At 46.1% G+C, this 20,372-nt stretch overlaps 2 protein-coding genes across 3 annotated transcripts in view; both read right to left on the reverse strand.

The window, feature by feature from the left end:
• The window catches only part of prdm15 (PR domain containing 15), a 10,671-nt gene extending 5,390 nt beyond the window's left edge, over nt 1-5,281 (reverse strand). The window contains exons 1-13 of the mRNA XM_077019489.1: nt 5,165-5,281; nt 4,373-4,409; nt 4,040-4,133; nt 3,409-3,562; nt 3,132-3,284; nt 2,520-2,622; nt 1,849-1,929; nt 1,504-1,710; nt 1,185-1,362; nt 900-1,021; nt 665-759; nt 381-468; nt 102-269 (exon numbers count right to left, since the gene is read on the reverse strand). Of these exons, the coding sequence (XP_076875604.1) occupies nt 102-269; nt 381-468; nt 665-759; nt 900-1,021; nt 1,185-1,362; nt 1,504-1,710; nt 1,849-1,929; nt 2,520-2,622; nt 3,132-3,284; nt 3,409-3,562; nt 4,040-4,133; nt 4,373-4,403 (1,474 nt within the window). The 5' untranslated portion in view covers nt 4,404-4,409; nt 5,165-5,281. The remainder of the gene's footprint in view (nt 1-101; nt 270-380; nt 469-664; nt 760-899; nt 1,022-1,184; nt 1,363-1,503; nt 1,711-1,848; nt 1,930-2,519; nt 2,623-3,131; nt 3,285-3,408; nt 3,563-4,039; nt 4,134-4,372; nt 4,410-5,164) is intronic.
• A 140-nt stretch (nt 5,282-5,421) lies between these two features.
• On the reverse strand, nt 5,422-19,808 carry c2cd2 (C2 calcium dependent domain containing 2). 2 transcript variants are annotated; one of them, XM_077019492.1, is made up of 14 exons: nt 19,104-19,808; nt 18,804-18,899; nt 18,175-18,294; nt 15,760-15,861; nt 15,319-15,429; nt 14,726-14,843; nt 12,704-12,812; nt 12,474-12,538; nt 12,161-12,276; nt 11,792-11,948; nt 11,521-11,628; nt 11,290-11,417; nt 9,956-10,268; nt 5,422-8,451 (listed from the first exon to the last, which is right to left on the reverse strand). In XM_077019492.1, the coding sequence occupies exons 1-14, from the start codon at nt 19,371-19,373 to the stop codon at nt 8,219-8,221; spliced, it is 2,046 nt and encodes a 681-aa protein (XP_076875607.1). In that variant the 5' UTR covers nt 19,374-19,808; the 3' UTR covers nt 5,422-8,218. The 2 variants fall into 2 exon arrangements, with proteins under 2 accessions (XP_076875607.1, XP_076875606.1); XM_077019491.1 differs by having other exon boundaries at nt 11,771-11,948; nt 19,104-19,805.
• Between the last annotated feature and the right edge of the window lie 564 nt (nt 19,809-20,372).

Genomic DNA, 20,372 nt, shown 5'->3' on the forward strand with positions numbered 1-20,372 from the left:
TCCATCTCCAGTAAAGTGAGAGGGAATGAGAGAGAGAGAGAGAAAGAAGGGGGGGGGGGGGGGGGGGGGGGAGGTGCAGGAGAGGTCCGAGGTGGTCTCACCCATCCCGTGGCGTCTCTGGTGGTCCTGCATCACATCCTTGCGGTAGAACATCTTGCTGCACACCTGACAGGCGTACAGCTTGTCCCCGTGTTTCTTCTTGTGCTTGGACAGGTTGCTGTTGGTGGAGAAGAACCGGGAGCAGATCTCACACTGGAACGTCTTATCATCTGCCGAAGAGAGACAGGAGTGTGTGGAAGAGAGACAGGTGTGTGTGGACCAGACGGGCACTTCCCAACACCACCACCATAGAACCAGGGGGTCTCAACACGGAGCGCTACCTGTGCGGCAGTTGTGAAATTTCAAGGCGTTCTCAACGCGAAAGGACTTCTCACAAGTAGAGCACTTGTATCTGTACTCCACGTCAGGCTGCAAACACACACACACACGTAAGGTCTTATAATGACTCCAGTGATGGTCTAACCTTAAAATAAAATGTATTCATTCAGTCTTAAAGACCAGCAACAAGAAATTCACACTCACGCACGCAAACACACACACGCAAACACACACACACGCACCTCCACACACACGCGCGCGCGCACACACACGCGCACATACACACCTGGTTTTTGCTGTGCTTGTATGATATATGCTGTTTCAGACTCTCCTTACGGCTGAACATCTTGTCACACTCGTCACATTTAAACAGCTTGTCACCTGGCACACAGGGAAACAGCGTGAACCCCCCCGTGTTAACCCCTCCCGTGTTAACCCCCCCCACCCCCGTGTGAGACGGTGGAGGAGATGGTAAAACAGGGCTGTAGGGGCCCCAACATCGAGTCCCCTGGAGCCGTTACCGTGGGAACGGATGTGCCGGTTGAGGTTGCTGCTGTTCTGGAACACCTTGTTGCAGAGGCTGCACTGGTAAACCCGCTTATGGTCACCTGGTTGCCGTAGGAAACGCCTCCTCATGGCTGACCTGCAGACATGGGGGAGGTGAACACCACCGCACGTCCTCCACAACACCTGCTGCTTTCAGGAGATAAGCAGCACCTCCACAAACCACAAACACATGAGACGTGAAAGTGAAACTGAAATCTAAGGTGAAATGTGGGAGGAGCTTCTAAACGTTCTGTTCTTACTTCCCAGAGGAGAGCAGACAGCGCGTCACTCTGGGGAGTTTCACCGACAGACTGTCTCCATCCACCATGATGTCCTGCACGTCCAGAACAGGCAGGGGCAGGTCTGGGGGAAGGTCTGGGGGCAGGTCTGGGGGCAGGGCAGTGAGAGACTGCTCACTGGCCACACCCACAGAGGCATCTGATGACACAGTTAGAGACAGTGAGTGTGACTACACACACACTCACACACTCACACACACACACACACACAGGTGGTAGAGATGAAGTGGTAATGCACATCCCTGGTTTTAAGTAACCAAGTCCTTCCTATGGCTCAAACCTTTGCTGAGTTGTTCAGACCTCCGGGCTGATCCAGGTCTCTGGCCTCTCGTCCTGCGCTGCCTGTTCACTCTTCGTTTGGTTTCGGCTGGGATGGGTGTTGTGCTGGTATCAGGACCGCTGCCCAGTGAGACCACTGCTGCCACCTGCTGGACAGGTGAGACTGTGACCGCTAAGGCCGCTGGTGGCTGTGGACTGAAAAGTTGACCTGGAATTGAATGGATTAATTGTTCAGTCAGTATAATCAACATATATATTTTTTATTATGTGCAGTTAATCCCTTATCAGCCCAGTAATGACAAAGACATAAATGGTAGCGGGTGATTCGTTTGGCTCTCAAACGCACCTTCTTCATCCACTTTGGCCACAGGAGGCGCTGTATCTCCAGCCTTCTCCTGAAGGAGATCAGGACTGATGGACACCATCCCTGAAAACCAGAATCATTGTTAATCAGGAATTAAACCTGGCAGATCAGCACAAGAAAATATAATATAAATGTGAGCAAAAGTCCAACCCAGTGACCACCCAGTAACCCTGTGTGAGGTACAGCCCTGACCGTAACCCTGTGTGAGGTACAGCCCTGACCGTAACCCTGTGTGAGGTACAGCCCTGACCGTAACCCTGTGTGAGGTACAGCCCTGACCGTAACCCTGTGTGAGGTACAGTCCTGAATGAGGCACACTGACAACTGACAGATGTGGCAGCTTTAGCTTTAAGACAGATCAGATGGGAGTGGTCTGGTGGGGGAGTGGTCTGGAGGGGGAGTGGCAGAGGTGGACATTCCAGGTTCAGAAAGTAAAAGTCCTCACCAGGATTTTGCTCAGGCTTCCTGAGTTGATTCCACTAATTTTACCTGGATTGCACTAATTAGAAAATCCATCAAGCTTGAGTAAAATCCTGGTGAGAACTTTTACTTTCTGAACCTGGAATGTCCACCTCTGGGGAGTGGTCTGGAGGGGGTGTGGTCTGGTCTGGAGGGGGTGTGGTCTGGTCTGGAGGGGCACACAGTGAGACTACCTGCTGGTGGAGGAAGCACAGGAGGCTTCAGTACAGGCTTCTCCATCTTTTTAGCATAGAAGGCTCCATACCAGACTCTGAGCTCCGAGCCCGGCAACACGTCCTGCAGAACAGCACACAGTAGTTTCATGGTGCTGCAGCTTACTGCTGCTTACCCAGCACACCCATCCTGTTATGTACCGTCACGTTCACACACAAATATGCATAAACATGCTCTTGAGGGTCTTACACTAAAACTATTACTGTACATCACCGTTATGGGTTATCGAAAAGACCCAAATGGTTACATATCTAAACGATGTCTAAACTGCACATAATTTTGGAATAAATATGGATCTCAAAACATCAGAATATTCCCTTCACAATGGCTCTATCTGATCCATCATGTTAATAATATAAGAATGTACATACACACATAGGAAGCATTTAATATTTCTGTAATAGCACGTATGGACTGACAGTGTTTTAACACATACTAATAATAATCTTTATTTATATAGCACCTTTCATACATACATGCAACTCAAAGTGCTTTACAGAATAAAAAAAAAAAAACACTACACTAAACACTACCAACACTACAACAACTGCAGGGATTTGTGGCTGCTGTACCTGGGAGGTGTTGAAGTAGAGGTCGTCATCCTGCTGGTAGGCGGTCAGGTTCTGGTGCTTGTGGTCGGTGGCAGGTCTAACCAGCATCATCCAGTTACAGTCGTCCTCATTCGAGGTGTCCAGACCCACCACTGAGCCATCCTTTTGGAAGATCTTCAGAAGACAACACACACAAACACCTGTGGAGTCGTGCAGACATCCCCTGCCTTTCCCCCCGTGGCCGTGAGCAGTGTTCGAGTGTCATGTTCATGGAAAAATGGCCATGCCCCAGAACTACCTTTAGAGGGAACGCGCCCTCTGGGTGAAGGGCTGGGACCCTCCTGGCCTCGAAGGGGCCAAAGCGAGTTCTCTTCACCAGACGATGGAGCACAAAAACACCCTCTGCTCCCCCCTCTGCTATCTGGATCTCCAGACTGCCTGGCAGAGACGACCTGTGGCACAACACAGTTAAGAGAACTCGGCTACACACGCAGTAGTCCCAGCAGGTCACCTGCTTACTACTCACACGTTGGCGCTTACAAATGATCATGTAAAAGAGAGCAAGAATAATAGATATGTGAATTGATACATATAGATTTTTTTAATTATATACTCAGCAATAAATATGGTAGAAGAAAATAATGAAGACTCGACAATGAACCAGACACATTAAAAATATATATTTAATATAATTAGACTTAAAAATGAATATAATAGCACTACACATAGCCTAATTTTAATATTTTTTATTATAATCTTTATTTCCTCACAATTCTAATATCTGTGCTAAAACCTAATCTGATTTAGAGTGACGGGCGTCAGACGGTTCTTCCATCTGAAAATGGCTCACACATGCACCCCTCTCACTCCCATCCATCAGCTGTTGTAGCCGGTGGGTGGAGGCGGTGCCGGTTCTCGTCCCCACTCACCGTGCCCTGCTCAGCACAAACGAATCCTTCACGGTGACAACAGGGCCCAGCTCAGGACACTCGGTGCTGTGAAACTGGGCACAATCCTCACACCCTGCAGGGAAATCACGCCTCAGTCTTCTGCAGTAGTGACACTTCATATACTTTTGATTTTATATATGTATTTGTTATATATATATATATATATATATATATATATATATATATATATATATATATATATATATATATATATATATATATATATATAGTAATAAATGTAACTAATTACTATTTCCCCAGAAAATAGTCATTAGTTACATTTATTACCATAATAACAATATATATACTTACAGAAATAATCATCTGGTGCCTGTTCCGCCATGTCACCCTAAGAATAAAAAAAATTTATATAGATTATATACATTCATATATTATATATATATATATATATATATATATACACACGTGTGTATATAATACTTATACTTTTATATTTTTGGATATTTAGATTTCTCTCGTTATGCCTTAAAATACATACAAAAATTATTTAATCATACTTTGTTTTTTTTTTTTTTTTATGGGTTAAAAAAAATAAACTCTTGGTATTAAACTATCATAGGCTAAAAAACTTCAGGCTTAACTAGTCTTTGACAGGATAGATAATGAAATTACGTTTTTGTACCAAAGTGACAAGTGACCCTGTAAAGCGTGTTTGAGGTGCAGTGCACACTTCTCCAAACGAGCAAAGCCTGTAGTGTCGCCAACACAAACACACCAACCACACCGAGCCGTTTATTCACCACCAGCCCAATGTAAGGAAACTGCAACGGGGACTGCACATAACATGATCCCATACAGAGATCCGGGATTTGTGTAGATTTCAAACTGCAGCCGGGTTTTAACTCCGATCTCGGCACTCTCGCTCCTTCAGCAATGCAAATGTAACAAAGAACAATCGGCATGGCGGATGGACGGGAGACGCAGCGCTCATCTCCACCAGCACACTTCAATGTCAGAAACAGCCTCTAAATTACTCCCTCCGCTACTTTCCGCTGCTGCTACACGGATACTCGAAAAGTACTTGGCAAGATACACTACCGATAGCGAATGCAAAATGTTCACAAGTTTTAAAAAAGTGATTACCTGTTTTCCAAACGTCTACACATTTATTGAATCCTGACTCCGGGTTCCAATCCGCTCCAGAAACCGCGCAGGACCGGAAATAAGACGTCCGATGCGTTGTATGGGAGTTGTAGTTTTCTACTTCTACGGTACTACAGTCAGTCGACCGATAGTTGTTTTTTTTAACTCGCGATACGTTTGTCTTCATTAAACAAAACAATAAATATCAAGCACACATTCTCAATCAAAGGCTTACATCAGTAGTTCAAACACAAAAACACTTTCCAACTGTTATACAGTCAGCATTTATTGCTCAAAATGCTAGATTTGATATGTTAATCACAAGATCCCTGTACAACATAGGACAACATTAATTTTGCACAGACCTTTGGATTTTGATTTTTAACAAACGCAGTGCAGACAAAAGACCAGCAGTTCACTCAGAATACAGACTGGAGGCGAGCGCGCACGCACGCACACGCACGCGCGCACACACGCGCACACACACACACACAGCTCTGTATGTAAAGGCCACACATATGCTGATATTATAATGACTGCAGGTAAACTTTTTGCAAGGCTCAGCAACAAATTAATGGCTACAGGTTGTCCTCTCATTTACCTCCTATACACGAACTGAATTTGGCATCCTAAAGGAATAATTCAAAGTCTAATTTCACATTTCATGTATGATGTCCAACTTTTGCCTTTTAGTTTTGTACTGGAACTACAATGGTAATGTAGGGTACATTACTGTTCCATTAACACTGGCCAGCAACGTGCCTCAAAGGACATTACATTCAGCAATCTCTGAAAAATGTGGTTACTGATGCATAACAGTGATCCATTAAAAAGGAAAAATTCCATCTTTAAAACGGCTGCTACTACTGTTTTAGCTATAGAACACTCATGTAGGTTATTACCAAAAAACAGCAAGTCATACAGTGTTAGACATCATCACACTGTACATGGTTTAAGCCTTAAACTTAAGGGAAATGTGTACTGAGAGGAAATGTGTATTTGAGAGGCAGTCTGACAGGATGCTAAGTAGTGGAGGTTAAGCTCCCCCCCCTTCACGTTGGCTGCATTAGCCATGTACCTCCATTGCTAATCAGCATGTGGTCATTAACTGGCAAGACTTTTTTTTTGCTGAAGTCGTCCTTTAAGCGCCTTTTGGTTTCTGCATATATTGTTTATATGAAAGACAACGTTAGCTCACAGTACACATCAAAGAAGGAGCGAGGAGAGTCAAACACATGACCCACCAGCCCAGGTGAGGCCTGGCACTCCGCACAGTTAATATTGGTGAGGTAAACACAATCAACCCAAAGCATGCAGTCCTGCTCATGGCAATAGTCCCAACGGTTATTTCTGGCTACAGACATATGCACGCATATATCACAGATCAAATTAAAATTAGTGGCAACATTCATTAAACAAAACAAAAAATTATAATTTCCTATGGTCCCCCATCACCTGCAGAATCAACTCTTCCTGGTTCCATCACACTGGTTATAGACAGGAAAACACCCCCAAGTGTGATGTCCTCCACACTTGTAGCTGAAGGAGAGTCTTTCAAATCTCCCCACTAACAGCAGGTACCTTCTGTCCAAACAGAAGCGGTTAGAAAGTTCTCCTTGCTCCAGCACCCATGACCCAGTGCACAGCAGGCTTGTAGCTCCCACCTCCGACAGACGCGGGTTGCATTCGCTAGCTGGTGTTAACAATTACTCATCATTTATCCATTAAAATTCAAGAATGAGGAAGCCAAGCTGGAAGCAGCCAGGATGATCCAGCCCAATCCAGACCCAGATTAAAGCCCAATCCAGTCCAGTTGGAAGAGTCTGGCCTAGAGATCTGCGTTCCCACACCCCAAATGCCCAGATGTAGTGTTTTACATCCTTTGGTAAAATTAAAACACACCATTATTTAATGGCTTATTAGTGTGATTTTTGGAATGCAAAAAATGTAAATTGAAATTAAACTACAAATCATTACAGACTCTCAGCATGTCCACAAGCAATCAAACAAAACCCCAGCAGCTTTAGATACATCTACTCATATTTGAATTAGGCTACGTAGAAATGAAATGTAAATAATCCAACATTAAGCTTCCCTACTGTAATGTCCTTGCCAGGGAGGGATGTTTGAAACTCTTACTCTTTAGTGGCCTGTCCTGCTCTTCACCGTTTCTCCCTTATACCAACACGGAGACTCATGATAGAGAATCCACTGGTCATGTGACAAAATTCATTGGCAAGTTTGCTTGTCAATCACTACTATGGCCAGTACAACCCCCATGAAGAGTCAGAACTGGAAATAAAGGACCTGCTAGAGAAACTGGTGAGGCTTTGTGTCGTAAAACTCAAAGAGTTCATTCTGGGAGGCCACTGACCTGCCAGAATTTTTTTCCCTATTTAAAAATATTGATAAATAAGAATTTCTGTATATTAACAGAAAGGCTTAAACTAAAATAATTCTGTTTACCTGTGGCAAGGCTGAAACTCTCACCCTAAATAAGCGATTCTTCAATGGTACTACAAATCTCATAATACTGTTCACCAGAACTGGAATTTCTACTTGTATTTCACCATTTTAACTGGGAGTTCTTGTAAATACGCCCACAGACGTCACAGCTCAGCACTTAGGGAGGAGTGTTCAGACCTCAGGACACATATGTTAACCTCATCTGCAGAACTGATATTGTCGCATATCCTATTAGACTAGTACTTGCATATCACTTTTTCGTCTTCAAGGAGAAATATAAAGGAGATATTTCCTCCATTATACTGTACTGGGATGGAACGTTAAGGTAATATGCTGAACTCACCAGCATAAAGGAGACATTCAGAGATACGAATTGGATGGTGAGAATCATTAATGAGTAGTGGATGAGCTGGGGCTCATCAGAGCAGAGGCTAAAAGGGGCTTTTTAAATATATATTACAGGTGAGTGATGGCTGTTCAGAAGGAAAAAGACAAAGGTGAAGTGTGATCGGAGAGGTGGAGGTCAGGAGGTGAGAGAAGGCAGCTGCAGTTCAGAGCTTATAGTCTACGCTGGTGTCCGGGAGTGTGTCAGGGGGGCGGAGACTCCGGCGTGCTGCCATTGGCTCTGGTCTTCTTCCTGGGGAGCATTTTGCGGTTAATGATGCGTCTGAAGGTGGCCGTCCTCTTCTCTCTGTCTGCCACAATGGGGACGTCGGGCGGCTCTAGGTACTGCAGGTCATTGTGGGACTGGCTCATGCCAGGTTCCTTCCTCTGGGCCCTCCGACGAAAGAACAGCTTGGCACTCCTGTGGAGGAAGCTGCCTGCAGGGGGCGCCAAAAACACAGAGGATGCAATCACGAATAATGTTAATTACTATATGTGCTGAGCCAAGCTAGATGTCAAACAGCTGTTGTTAGAAGGTTTTTAAATGCACAGCCGATTCATTTTATAATCTAAGGCAAAGGTTAAGACCTGTTCCTCACTTGTCCATGTTTACCATATTGGCACATCAAACAATGTTGTCCATATTGGTGATTGGTGTCTGATGATTGTTGTATATTTATCATTTTGACCTCTAGATGGCGCAATTAGTCTCAGGTTCCTTCTGAACATAACCCTGTGAAATCTAAACCATGCTTCTCTAATTCAAACAAATGCAAGATTGGTATATTAAGAATGTCATTTACTAGGCACATGATGTGAAGGATGTGTAAATAATAGTGTGTTTCTACCTGCTCCATCTACAGGACGTGTTCTATATATGTGGTAAAAATGGAGACTACATTAAGGGTCAAAAACAATCAGAACCAGTCCATACCACCCCTCAAAACAAAATGGGGGATATTTGGGGGGGATCAGATTTCATAAATAGAACATGTGTGTATGAAACGACCTACATCTGTAGTATACAGTTTATTAAAATGTATGCGCATGGATAAAAATGAATAAATCCCATTTAGGGCAAACAATTGGATACACTCAGAACCAAAGAGTGCCAGAAAATTCAAGATTCAACATGAGTGAATGAGTGAATAAACAAAGTTATGGACTGGGTTTGCTTTGCACTCAAAAAGGCTCTGCAGGGAAGTCTATATGAGCACATTACCATAGAGAGAACTTACTCAGACAGAAACAATGTCTGCTTATCACTGTTCTCCTCTTTAAGATGGCAAAGAAAGAGATGACACAGGGAGAGAGGTAAGAAAAGAAAGACGTGTGTGATCAAAGGATGACAATACAAAGACACTACAAGACTGTAGCACCACATTTAGTTCTGAACAGCAAGGTAAGAAGAAATAAACAAAATATATACAAAATGTATATCTGTCTGGTACTATGTCCGCTACGCTGTCTGATACGATGTCCGCTACGCTGTCTGGTACTATGTCCGCTACGCTGTCTGGTACTATGTCCGCTACGCTGTCTGGTACTATGTCCGCTACGCTGTCTGGTACTATGTCCGCTACGCTGTCTGGTACTATGTCCGCTACGCTGTCTGGTACTATGTCCGCTACGCTGTCTGGTACTATGTCCGCTACGCTGTCTGATACGATGTCCGCTACGCTGTCTGGTACGATGTCCGCTACGCTGTCTGGTACGATGTCCGCTACGCTGTCTGGTACGATGTCCGCTACGCTGTCTGATACGATGTCCGCTACGCTGTCTGATACGATGTCCGCTACGCTGTCTGGTACGATGTCCGCTACGCTGTCTGGTACGATGTCCGCTACGCTGTCTGGTACGATGTCCGCTACGCTGTCTGGTACGATGTCCACTACGCTGTCTGGTACGATGTCCACTACGCTGTCTGGTGTGATGTCTCACCTCTACCCTTTTTGGAGCTGGTCTCAGACATGCACAGGGAGGTCTTGTCTGCATCCAGGTCGTCTCCCGTCTGGCTTTCCCAGTCCTCCAGCTGACCTACTCCGCCAGCGTCCTCCAGGGCTCCCGAGGGCTTCAGTGTACCGGGAGCCACCGCTGGTTCTGCGGAGGCCGTTTCCTGGGAGACGCTCTCACAGGCCTCAGGCACGGATGTTGTTTCCTGGGTGACGTGGTCACAGGCCCCAGCCATGGAAGCGTCCATCGCTGCAGCGTAGCCAGCCATCAGAGCCAGCTCCTCATCCTGGGTCAGGGGCGCCTAGCACACACAGCCCCGGAGAACAGGACAACAAACAGGGTCACACACATACTGCACACGAACACAGTGTGGGAGACGAAAGGGTTCGTAAATACTAAGGGTTCGTAAAAATATGTATTAGAATTACAGAGATTAGAGGAAGTAGAATTAAATTATAGAGACGCTAGGTGAAATGAAAAGTACAGAGGGATTAGGTGAATGTACTAAATTACATGTATGTAAAATACATGTATATAAAGTACTGAATCAGACTCAGTATCAGTAATATACCTTCAAAGTATACAGCTAATGGGCAAAAGCCAAATCAGGACATCCCTAGTTAAAAATATAGACTGAAAATTTAAAAAACCTATTCAGAGGTCTGTAATAAACAATTGGTGCCCTGTCCACTCATTGCACTGTTTGGCGTAGTCCCGGAAGATATACATGTGGATAGATTGGAGAGAGAGATGCTTGCCTTTAGCTTGCTCCTTGCCAGACGATTGATTCTTACCGTATGGAAAGACAGAAATGTACCGACACACAATCAGTGGATAAGGGAAGTTTTATGTAATCTCAGAATTGAAAAGGTCAGGTATACTTTACAAGGGTCCACTGGAAGATTCTACAGTATATGGCAGTCGTTTATAGCCCTTACTGAAAACATGGTGAAAGTAATCCAATCAGCAGGACGACTTTACTCTTTGTCCTTTTATTCCTACTTATTTGTACTGTGTTGTGTGTTATATGATATGTTTATAATGCTTTATACTTTTTTATCTATATCTGTGTATAGGCATGTGTACGTTTCTCTTTTGTATCATTTATTTGATCTATTATTTATTTATTTTTGTATAACACTTGTGTACTCTTGAAACTTGGCTTGTGCAGTGTGAATGTATGTGATATCCTGGGGGGGGGGGGGGGGGGGGGGGTATTGCTTGAGTTTGAATATGTATAGTGTATTATGTTAAATTTAATAAAATGACCTTGATTAAAAAATACAAACTGAAAGAGTCACCGTGTGTGTGTGTGTGTCTACCTTTGTCACTCCAGAGATTATGATGGTGCTCTTCTTCACTGGGGATTTGAGCTTCTGTCTAGCAGACTCGTAGAGCTGTCTGATGGCGGCCTCGGCCACAGGGTCTGTTCCGTTCAGCACCAGCAGTTCTGTTGAGAACACGCCGGTTATTCAGCAGAAGTGAAAAAGTGCCAGAAGTGTGTTCAGCCCCACCCCCCCAAACAGGAAGTCAGGCCGGTGGTCATGTGATACCCGTGTCTGACGATGACAGCGCCTTGCTAACTCTGGCTCCCAGACCTGCAGGCTGCTCAGACACTCTCCTCTCAGACAGTTTGCTTTTAGATGGAGTATGCATGGTTTCTAAAACAATATACATGAAGGCACAAACAGTTCATTATACATAAATAATAATTCAGTAACTTTGGCAGGGCTCAGTGCAGAGGGCAGGGCGAGGGTACCTGGGGGCAGGGCTGGGGGTACCTGGGGGCAGGGCGGGGGGTACCTGGGGGCAGGGCGGGGGTACCTGGGGGCAGGGCCCGCCCTGGTCGGCTCTTCACTGCAGTGACGGTGGTGACGACGGTGCCACAGGGCATGACGGTTCGGTCCATCTCCACCCGTTTAGCAGGAGCAGGGGTGGGGGGGTGCCAGGTTCGCACTTCGCTGGGCTCCAGGTAGGTGAACTGGAGCAGGTGGAGAAGACACACACTGTACACACCACCACACACGTGGACATACAGAACCAGCCACACTGCCCGTGACGACCCGTCTTCACCCACAAAGCTCACTGGAGGACGCACACGCGACAGAGGAAGGTGCGATCGAGAGCAGACTCTTTTCTTCTAGACTATTTACAGTCTTGTGCCTTGTTTTATACCCATGTTTCATACTCTACCTCAGCAGTTAAAGAGCCAGTCACCCTGTCAGCACTCGTGAGGTCAAAGGTCTGCTGGCCTCTGGGGTGCTTCTTCACCAGGTCAATAGGCACACACACCTGACCCAGCAAGGAGCCTACCGAGAACACCAAACACACATTTAGAGGGGGGAGGATCGTTTATGCATGACTAAAAATGCCTGTAAACACAAAAGGTTTGTGCCTGTAAACACAAACACCCCTAACACTGAGCACGTGTTGCAGGTACAGATAATTATTCAGCTTAGAGCGGAGCAAAAACAACACTGTGAGAAGAAGCCAGAGCTTCACTCACTCTCCTGAGGTCTCCCATCATCCAACAGCTGCAAATTCAGCTCCTTTGACCTGCCACTGAGCTCACTGAGCACACACACACACACACACACAGAACATTCCCTATAAAAACGAGAGTTGAAACACGAGTAATATAAGCCAGGTGATTCCTAGAATCATAGAGTGTAGAGCGGTGTGTGTCCTTCAGACTGCAGTGCTGGGTGCAGGGAGAGCTGTGGGGACTGGACTCACAACACGAAGGGCTGCTCCCAGAATGCACCGCGGGAGACTGCCAACACAGTGCTCAACAGTCTCTGAGAAGGGTCATCCAACCGGAGAGCACACTGAAGATTCACACTGCCTGAGAAACACACACACACACGCAAAATATACCATTACACATTACAATTACACTTCTCAAACTACACCAGCACTGGAAGACATAACTTTGTTCAGGCTGTTTGGATGAACCGTTTTGCGTGTTTAGATGAACTATTTTGTGGAGCTACTTCATGAAGTCTGATCCCTTAACCAAGTGCTAAATTGTTCAAAAAGTGCAGTAACCAGAACTCTCGCTACCCAGTGTAGAGGGACAAAGCTTCCATCTCCGATGAGTAATCCCCAGGGGGAGGAGATGTCTGAGGATGATAAACGCACTGCAGTAGAGAGCTCCAGCCATTGAGTGGCACGTCTATTAGACCCGTCCGGATGTAAGCTCTAATGAGGGCCGACGTCCTGCTCGGGGAAATGTGGGCTTCTTTAATGAACAAGACACGAGTCCAGCTGGCATCAGACCCACAGTAAATGTCCTCACTTAGAGTGTATTAGAGTAATTGGATGGTTTGCTGCAGTAGAGCAGGAAGGTTAGTGGTGTTTCCTGCTGGTAAGTCAGCAGGCAGCGTGTGTGGGACAAACTGGAGCACGGGAGCAAGGAAACACCACCGCAGACGTGGCGCAGACACAGACGCAGACGCAGAAACGACACCACCACAGACGGGGCGCAGACATAGACGCAGACGCAGACACGACACCACCGCAGACGTGGCGCAGACACAGACGCAGACACGACACCACCGCAGACGTGGCGCAGACATAGACGCAGACACAACACCACCGCAGACGTGGCGCAGACATAGACGCAGACACGACACCACCGCAGACGTGGCGCAGACAGACACAGAAACTACACCACCGCAGACGTGGCGCAGACACAGACACAGAAACGACACCACCGCAGACGTGGCGCAGACACAGACACAGAAACGACACCACCGCAGACGTGGCTACAACACAGACGCAGACACTGACACAGACGCAACACTGCCGCAGACGCGACACCAATATTGCCACAGACACAGCCGCAGACTCAGCAACGACACCGCCACAGACACAGTCGCAGACGCGACACGAAAACCGCCACAGACACAGCCGCAGACGCGACACGAAAACCGCCACAGACACAGCCGCAGATGCAGACACCGGCGAAGACGCAGCAACACCACAGACGCAGCAACACCACAGACGCAGCTCCAACACAGACGCAGCAACACCACAGACGCAGCTCCAACACAGACGCAGCAACACAACAGACGCAGCTCCAACACAGACGCAGCTCCAACACAGACGCAGCAACACCACAGACGCAGCAACACCACAGACGCAGCTCCAACACAGACGCAGCTCCAACACAGACGCAGCTCCAACACAGACGCAGCTCCAACACAGACGCAGCTCCAACACAGACGCAGCAACACCACAGACGCAGCAACACCACAGACGCAGCTCCAACACAGACGCAGCTCCAACACAGACACAGCAACACCACAGACACAGCAACACCACAGACGCAGCTCCAACACAGACACAGCTCCAACACAGACACAGCAACACCACAGACACTGCACCGCCCTTACTGTAAACCCCAGTCACCCTAGCAACACCTCAGTCTTTGTATCACTTCACAGTGACACTGCAGTCACAAACAATTTACAGTAACAACTCTGTGCACAGTAACAGTCAGACTACGGGTACAGTGCCCTGAGCCATAATACTACACTCACATTACTATTACACCCACATTCCTGCATGTTTCAGTGTGTTTTGTGCAAGACCTACAGCGCTGTTATGATATGAAGTTACATTTACACAGCGTCTTTTTCAAGTCATTGTTCTGCTTGTGTGTGTGTGTGTGTGTGTGTGTGTGTGTGTGTGTGTGTGTGTGTGTGTAGTGTGTGTGAGAGAGAGAGAGAGAGAGAGAGAGAGAGAGAGAGAGACCTGGAGAGCTGTTGTCCTGCTCACGCATGACCTGGATGTTCTTCACTAAGAGTTTCCAGTGGTGGGCGCGTGGGGGTTTGGGGGGGGAGGTCAGTGAGGGGGTCTTGTTCCTGACTTCCTGTTGAAGGGGGAGACAGGAAATGAAAGACCATGCCATCAATAAATAACATCCTTTAATACTACACCCCCTGAATCTGAACGAACACACACGAGAGAGAGAGAGAGAGAGAGAGAGAGAGAGAGAGAGAGAGTGAGAGTGAGAGAGTGTGTTCTGAACATTTTGAGGGTTGTACTGCAGATGAGATAGACAGTTATCACCTCACTATGCTGTTATTCTATGCAAACAAGTGTCTACCATTTCCCTAGTGTGTCATATACCTAAAGTGAAGTGTAGTGTCTTGTATAAGGGTTACACTACACCTTTATCTAATAACCAGCATGCAGAACTCCAGATCCATTAGAGCCTGGACTACACAGATCAATAAGTCCATTAGAGCCCATCACTTTAAACCTCCAGATCATCATCTGTGTGAAGGACCTTAACTCCGCATCACCGTGAGGTTGTGGTGAGAGTGATGCAGTGTGTGAGGTACCTTCAGATGTGCGGGCTGGGCAGGGCGACCACTCAGAGCTACAGTAGGACGAACATCACACAGGACCTGCCTAAGTCTGCCTCTTACCGCACACACGTCCAGGCCTGCTGTCTGAAATATGCACACCAGTATACACACTCAGTGGTGAAACACACACACACACACCCATCCATACCACTACACACACCTGCTGTCTGAGACATACGTTATACACACACACCACAAACTATTTGCAGTCTCCACAACACAAAACTAGAAATAATTAGCCTACACCACACTCACTTTTTCACCCATATTTTTGCGTGTTTTTATACACATAGCACAATCACATTTCTACACACAATGTGAAAGATTATCCACAGCTTGGTCAAGGCCTTGAATGGCCTTTAGCAGACGCAGGAGTCTGTGTTACTGGTGTGGAGACAGAGAGGATGTGTGCACCTGTGCGCTGCTGGGGGTGAGTGTCAACACTGAGCTGTCCAGGTGCTCCAAGCCCCAGGTAACCTGCACCTCGCCGGCCAGCTCTCTCATCTGCAGGGCCAGCTGAATAAACAGAATATGTGCACGCACGCACACACACACACACACACACACACACACACACACACACAAAATCAGTAATGAGGACATGCAACATACACACTCAATATACATTCACATGGTGACTATATAGTCCGCGGTAAAGAAAACTGTACAGGTCACAGCAATCTTCAATGCGCAGGGATTATTTATAAAGAGAATGAGAGTGAAACCATCTAACCCAGACTAATGCCACTTAGAGAGGAGAGGAGTGGAATGGCCTGTCATGTTCAAACATGATCTTGAGAAACACCTGGACCTTAGCCAGCATAACACAGAGCAAAATAGCGAGACACGGAACCAGCACAGCGAGACACGGGGCCAACACAGCGAGACACGGGGCCAACACAGCGAGACACGGGGCCAACACAGCGAGACACGGGGCCAACACAGCGAGACACGGAGCCAACACAGCGAGACACGGAGCCAACACAGCGAGACACAGAGCCAACACAGCGAGACACAGAGCCAACACAGCGAGACACAGAGCCAACACAGCGAGACACAGAGCCAACACAGCGAGACACAGAGCCAACACAGCGAGACACAGAGCCAACACAGCGAGACACAGAGCCAACACAGCACTACAGCAGAGCCAGCACCAATGTTTTAAATGTAATGTAACATAATGGATATGTTTAGCTATAGGTCAAACACTAAACTCCATTTAATAAACTTCAATAATCAACAAATGATAACTCTTTCAAATTCGATTTTGGTAGTGCAATACTGAAATCAGTTTAAAACCTCATGTAGGCAGTTAAAGGACAAATGTTGTCTGTGCACTTTATAGGAGGAGTTAAGGGAAATTACACACCTTTTAATCATATATTTATTCATGGCAAAGAGGGACAAGTTTTAGATGAACCCGTCAATCTGAACTTCAGGGACTTACAGTAAACATTATTACACAGTCTACACAGGCCTTGCTTCCTGGAGCTATGAACCTCTCTGACATCCCAAGCAGGAACAATAGCTGAAACAACCAGACATTCACCAAACAAAGGCAGTGAAACAAGAGCTGGGAACTTTCCAGAAGCAGCAGCCCAGCACTGGCATGAGGAACACGTCCCTGAGGAGGCCAGTCTAAACACGGCCGCTGCCTCCACACAGCCCATATGCTCCTCACTCAGACACAGAACTGATGATCTATACATACAGGCCCCCTTATGTGGGCTCAACACACAGACACCCACCAATGCAACAGCACACCCCACACAGACCTCCACCCGTTTGCTAACACTCCACACAGACCCCTTCACATTCAGCATTCCACACAGAGATCAACACTGCACACACAAACATTCAAAGCTTAACACAGGGCGAGTTTCCACCCTCAGTATAGTCTCAGGAGATAAATTTACCTGGTACCTGACTTCTCAACTTTCACAAATAAGGCTCAAACACACCAAAATGCCTGCAGAGGGATATACCATTCTGAAGACTTATTTTACATTTTTTAGGCAAGAGCCCAGTGATGATGTCAGTTGAGGAGCGGAGATGAAGAGAAAAGGTTAGGACACAGTTCCAGAGGACAGGAGGTACATCCTGGTGGTGGCAGCCAGTGAGGCGGAGTGACTCATGCCCTATAAATCACACAGCTCTATCCACATAGAGGAGGCACAGAGGGACAAAACACCACTCCCCCCCTTTGAATTTAAGCAATAAAACTAACTCTCATAAAAGCAAAGATGCAGAATGCATACAGATTTAACTGCCTTCTGTAGGGCTGTGAATGGATATTCAGTTCAGATATTTTGTCTGATTCAAAAGCAACTCTATATATAAATGAATGTGATGTATAAACATGAAATCAACATGGGTATTAAACTTCGGTATTTCATATAAAGTCATTACCACACATGACCTGTGAAAAGTTTAGACAATGGCTGCCCAACCCAGCAGCCTCTCAGTCATGCTGAGAGAGAATACCGAGGAGTTTTTGAGGAAATGACATCCAAAACAAGTCGTCCTAAAACTTCACAGGTGAGTGGCTGCCATTGGACACCTAGCAGGACAACAGTGGCGGAGAACACAAAACACCAGGCAGCAAACTGACTGGGCTTTACTATCTATAACGCCATCATGACTCATCAATCCAACTACGAGTGAGAGATATGGACCTACCAAAAGCCAACACACACACACACACACACACACACACACACACACAAAAAGTGTCGTCTTTTATCATTGGGCCCCTTTAACAACAACTTCATCCCAACATTTGGTTCCCAGCTGTCTGGAGGGAAACATCTTTGGACATTCTGTGTTTACCTGCAAGTGAAGAGGAGATATTTTCACGCTGTATCTCAGAGAGGTTTCTGGTGAGGTTGAGCTTGGTGTAGCGCTGAGGGAAAACCGCAACTCATCTCCAACCACAAGGCACTGTACATTCTGCCAACAGACCCCACCATAAAGATTCCTCAGGTACATTAACAACCATTCGCAGTGCAATGCAAATCCCAACAAGGTGTGCATCTTTAACCCAGTAATCAGAACATGACAAGATCAAGACATTAACAGAAACATACATTAACACTTGTAAGATTTTGTTGTGAGACCGCAGTGATGGTGAAGTTTGTGTATCAGTGGTGCAAGAACCCAGTGACAGTTGGCTATTACAATACAGCTCCTTGTATCCAATTATATATCAAGCAAAAAAACCAAAACATGCAAAAGTAGTTAGCATTTTACAACAATGCACAGTCTTTTAATTGGACTAAAGAAACAAGTCTTCTGCTGAAAGCTCTTTGAATATTCAAAGTTTAGAGGGTTGGGGTGCAAAAAAAAGTTAGAATGGCAACACAGAGCGGCTTAGAAAAACATCCCTTGCAACATGGCATTTCTATATTCTACTTGGATGCATAAAATTGTAGAGAAAAGTAAAAATATGCTTCAAAAACCTTCTGATGAGGTGATTTCTTAAAGCTTGAAATGTGGCCCACAGTAAGTTCTGATGATTGCACACCATCTTCTTCAAAGGTCAGTTTAATCTGTCCCTAAATGAAAAAGGGGGGGGTTGGGGGTTAGCCACATACTTTGACCTATTTACCACTGAGAAGACGGTTTGGAATATAGCCCATTAGGAGATTAAACTTATTTGTTAGATTACTTAAGCCTCCACATAGCTCTTCCTTGAAACACACGAATGAGTTAGCTAGTTATTCCTAAAACTAAGGTTGGTGGTAAAACTGGAGACGTACCTCTGGCAGCTTGGATGTTTCATTCAATGCCCGAAACAACTCGCTTCTCCACCGACTCCTCCAGCTTTGCAATGACAGCGCCCAACATAACAGAGCATCTGCTTCCTCCGAAACGCCGCTCACTCGCGTCGGGTCCTCAACACGAGGTCGGTGTGTAAAATATTGCACGAAGTACACGAGCAGTGTCACGACGGAGGCGATGAAGAGAGTCACCATACACACCCACGGCAGGTCGCCCACACACCCCAGTAAACTTTCAATAAACGACATTGTCGCTGAGCTCTCTACGCAAGACACTTGCTCGCCGCAAAAGCGCCCGGTATCATTCTAAATTTAAAAGACAAAACCCACTAAAAGCCCGAACAGTGTGAACCAGGCCGGTATATATCTAGCTGTCCCTGCACATTCTCGCTGAAGTACTTTCTTTTTCTAGTCGTTCACACCGGGGCGCCGCTGCGTTCGTGGTGTGTGTGAGCTAGCTGCACAGCTAGAACAAGCTAACACATCTGTTGAAAAGTTACCACATCACTTCCTACAGCCTGGAGAAGAGAGTCGTGGGTGGAAACACCGACGGACGATGGAAATCTCTTCACACGGGCAAAAAAACCCCATAAAATCTTTGGGGAATTCACAAACTGACACTGGTCGAATTCCTGAAGCATTTACTCTATACGTGAACTTAGCTAATTTACTGTAAAATAATTCAATTTGGAATAGATGGGTAAAAAAAAGTAACAGTTAAATTAATCGCAAAACATTAGTTGCATGTTAACTGACGTCCACTAGCTAGCAGCTTCGATGCTTTATTCATCTCCGCTGGTTTTTTTATCAACTAAGATAGTTATTTTCTAGTCTAATAGTTGGTCGGATATCCAGCCTAGGCGGTTACGTGCCTCGCGCAGGCTAGCTAATGCTAATCAATCCTATTAGCTAGATAACTAAGCTTGCTGACAAGGCTAAAATGCGAACGAGGTTGCGCCTACGCGCTTAATAAAAGCCGGTTTTAATCTGTCTACAATGTCGGACTTGCTGTTAGTGGCGGTATTTTGTCGCGCATTCACGAACTTTACTCAGGGGGGAAACTAGTTAGCTAACTAATGCTACCATCCTGCTGCAGAGCTAATCGGCGTTACCATAGAGATGGCGAGCCGATTGGGCTAATGGTGGCTAGCGCTGGCTAGCATGTGAAGAAAAAAATCTCTAGGATAATCCCACCGGTATGCCTTGGAGAAAACAGACACGGCGCTTCTATTAATCACTAAAACAGTG

Source organism: Brachyhypopomus gauderio, chromosome 10 (genome assembly GCF_052324685.1).
Source record: "Brachyhypopomus gauderio isolate BG-103 chromosome 10, BGAUD_0.2, whole genome shotgun sequence".
Taxonomy (NCBI): domain Eukaryota; kingdom Metazoa; phylum Chordata; class Actinopteri; order Gymnotiformes; family Hypopomidae; genus Brachyhypopomus; species Brachyhypopomus gauderio.

Coding starts and splice junctions, on each gene's coding strand:
- c2cd2 (XM_077019491.1), bottom strand. CDS start 19,373: ATGTCGTTTATTGAAAGTTTACTGGGGTGTGTGGGCGACCTGCCGTGG. Junction 18,295..18,803: donor AGAAATCACCTCATCAGAAG/GTTTTTGAAGCA, acceptor GTCTGTTGGCAG/AATGTACAGTGCCTTGTGGT. Junction 11,949..12,160: donor CTGGCTCTTTAACTGCTGAG/GTAGAGTATGAA, acceptor CACCTGCTCCAG/TTCACCTACCTGGAGCCCAG.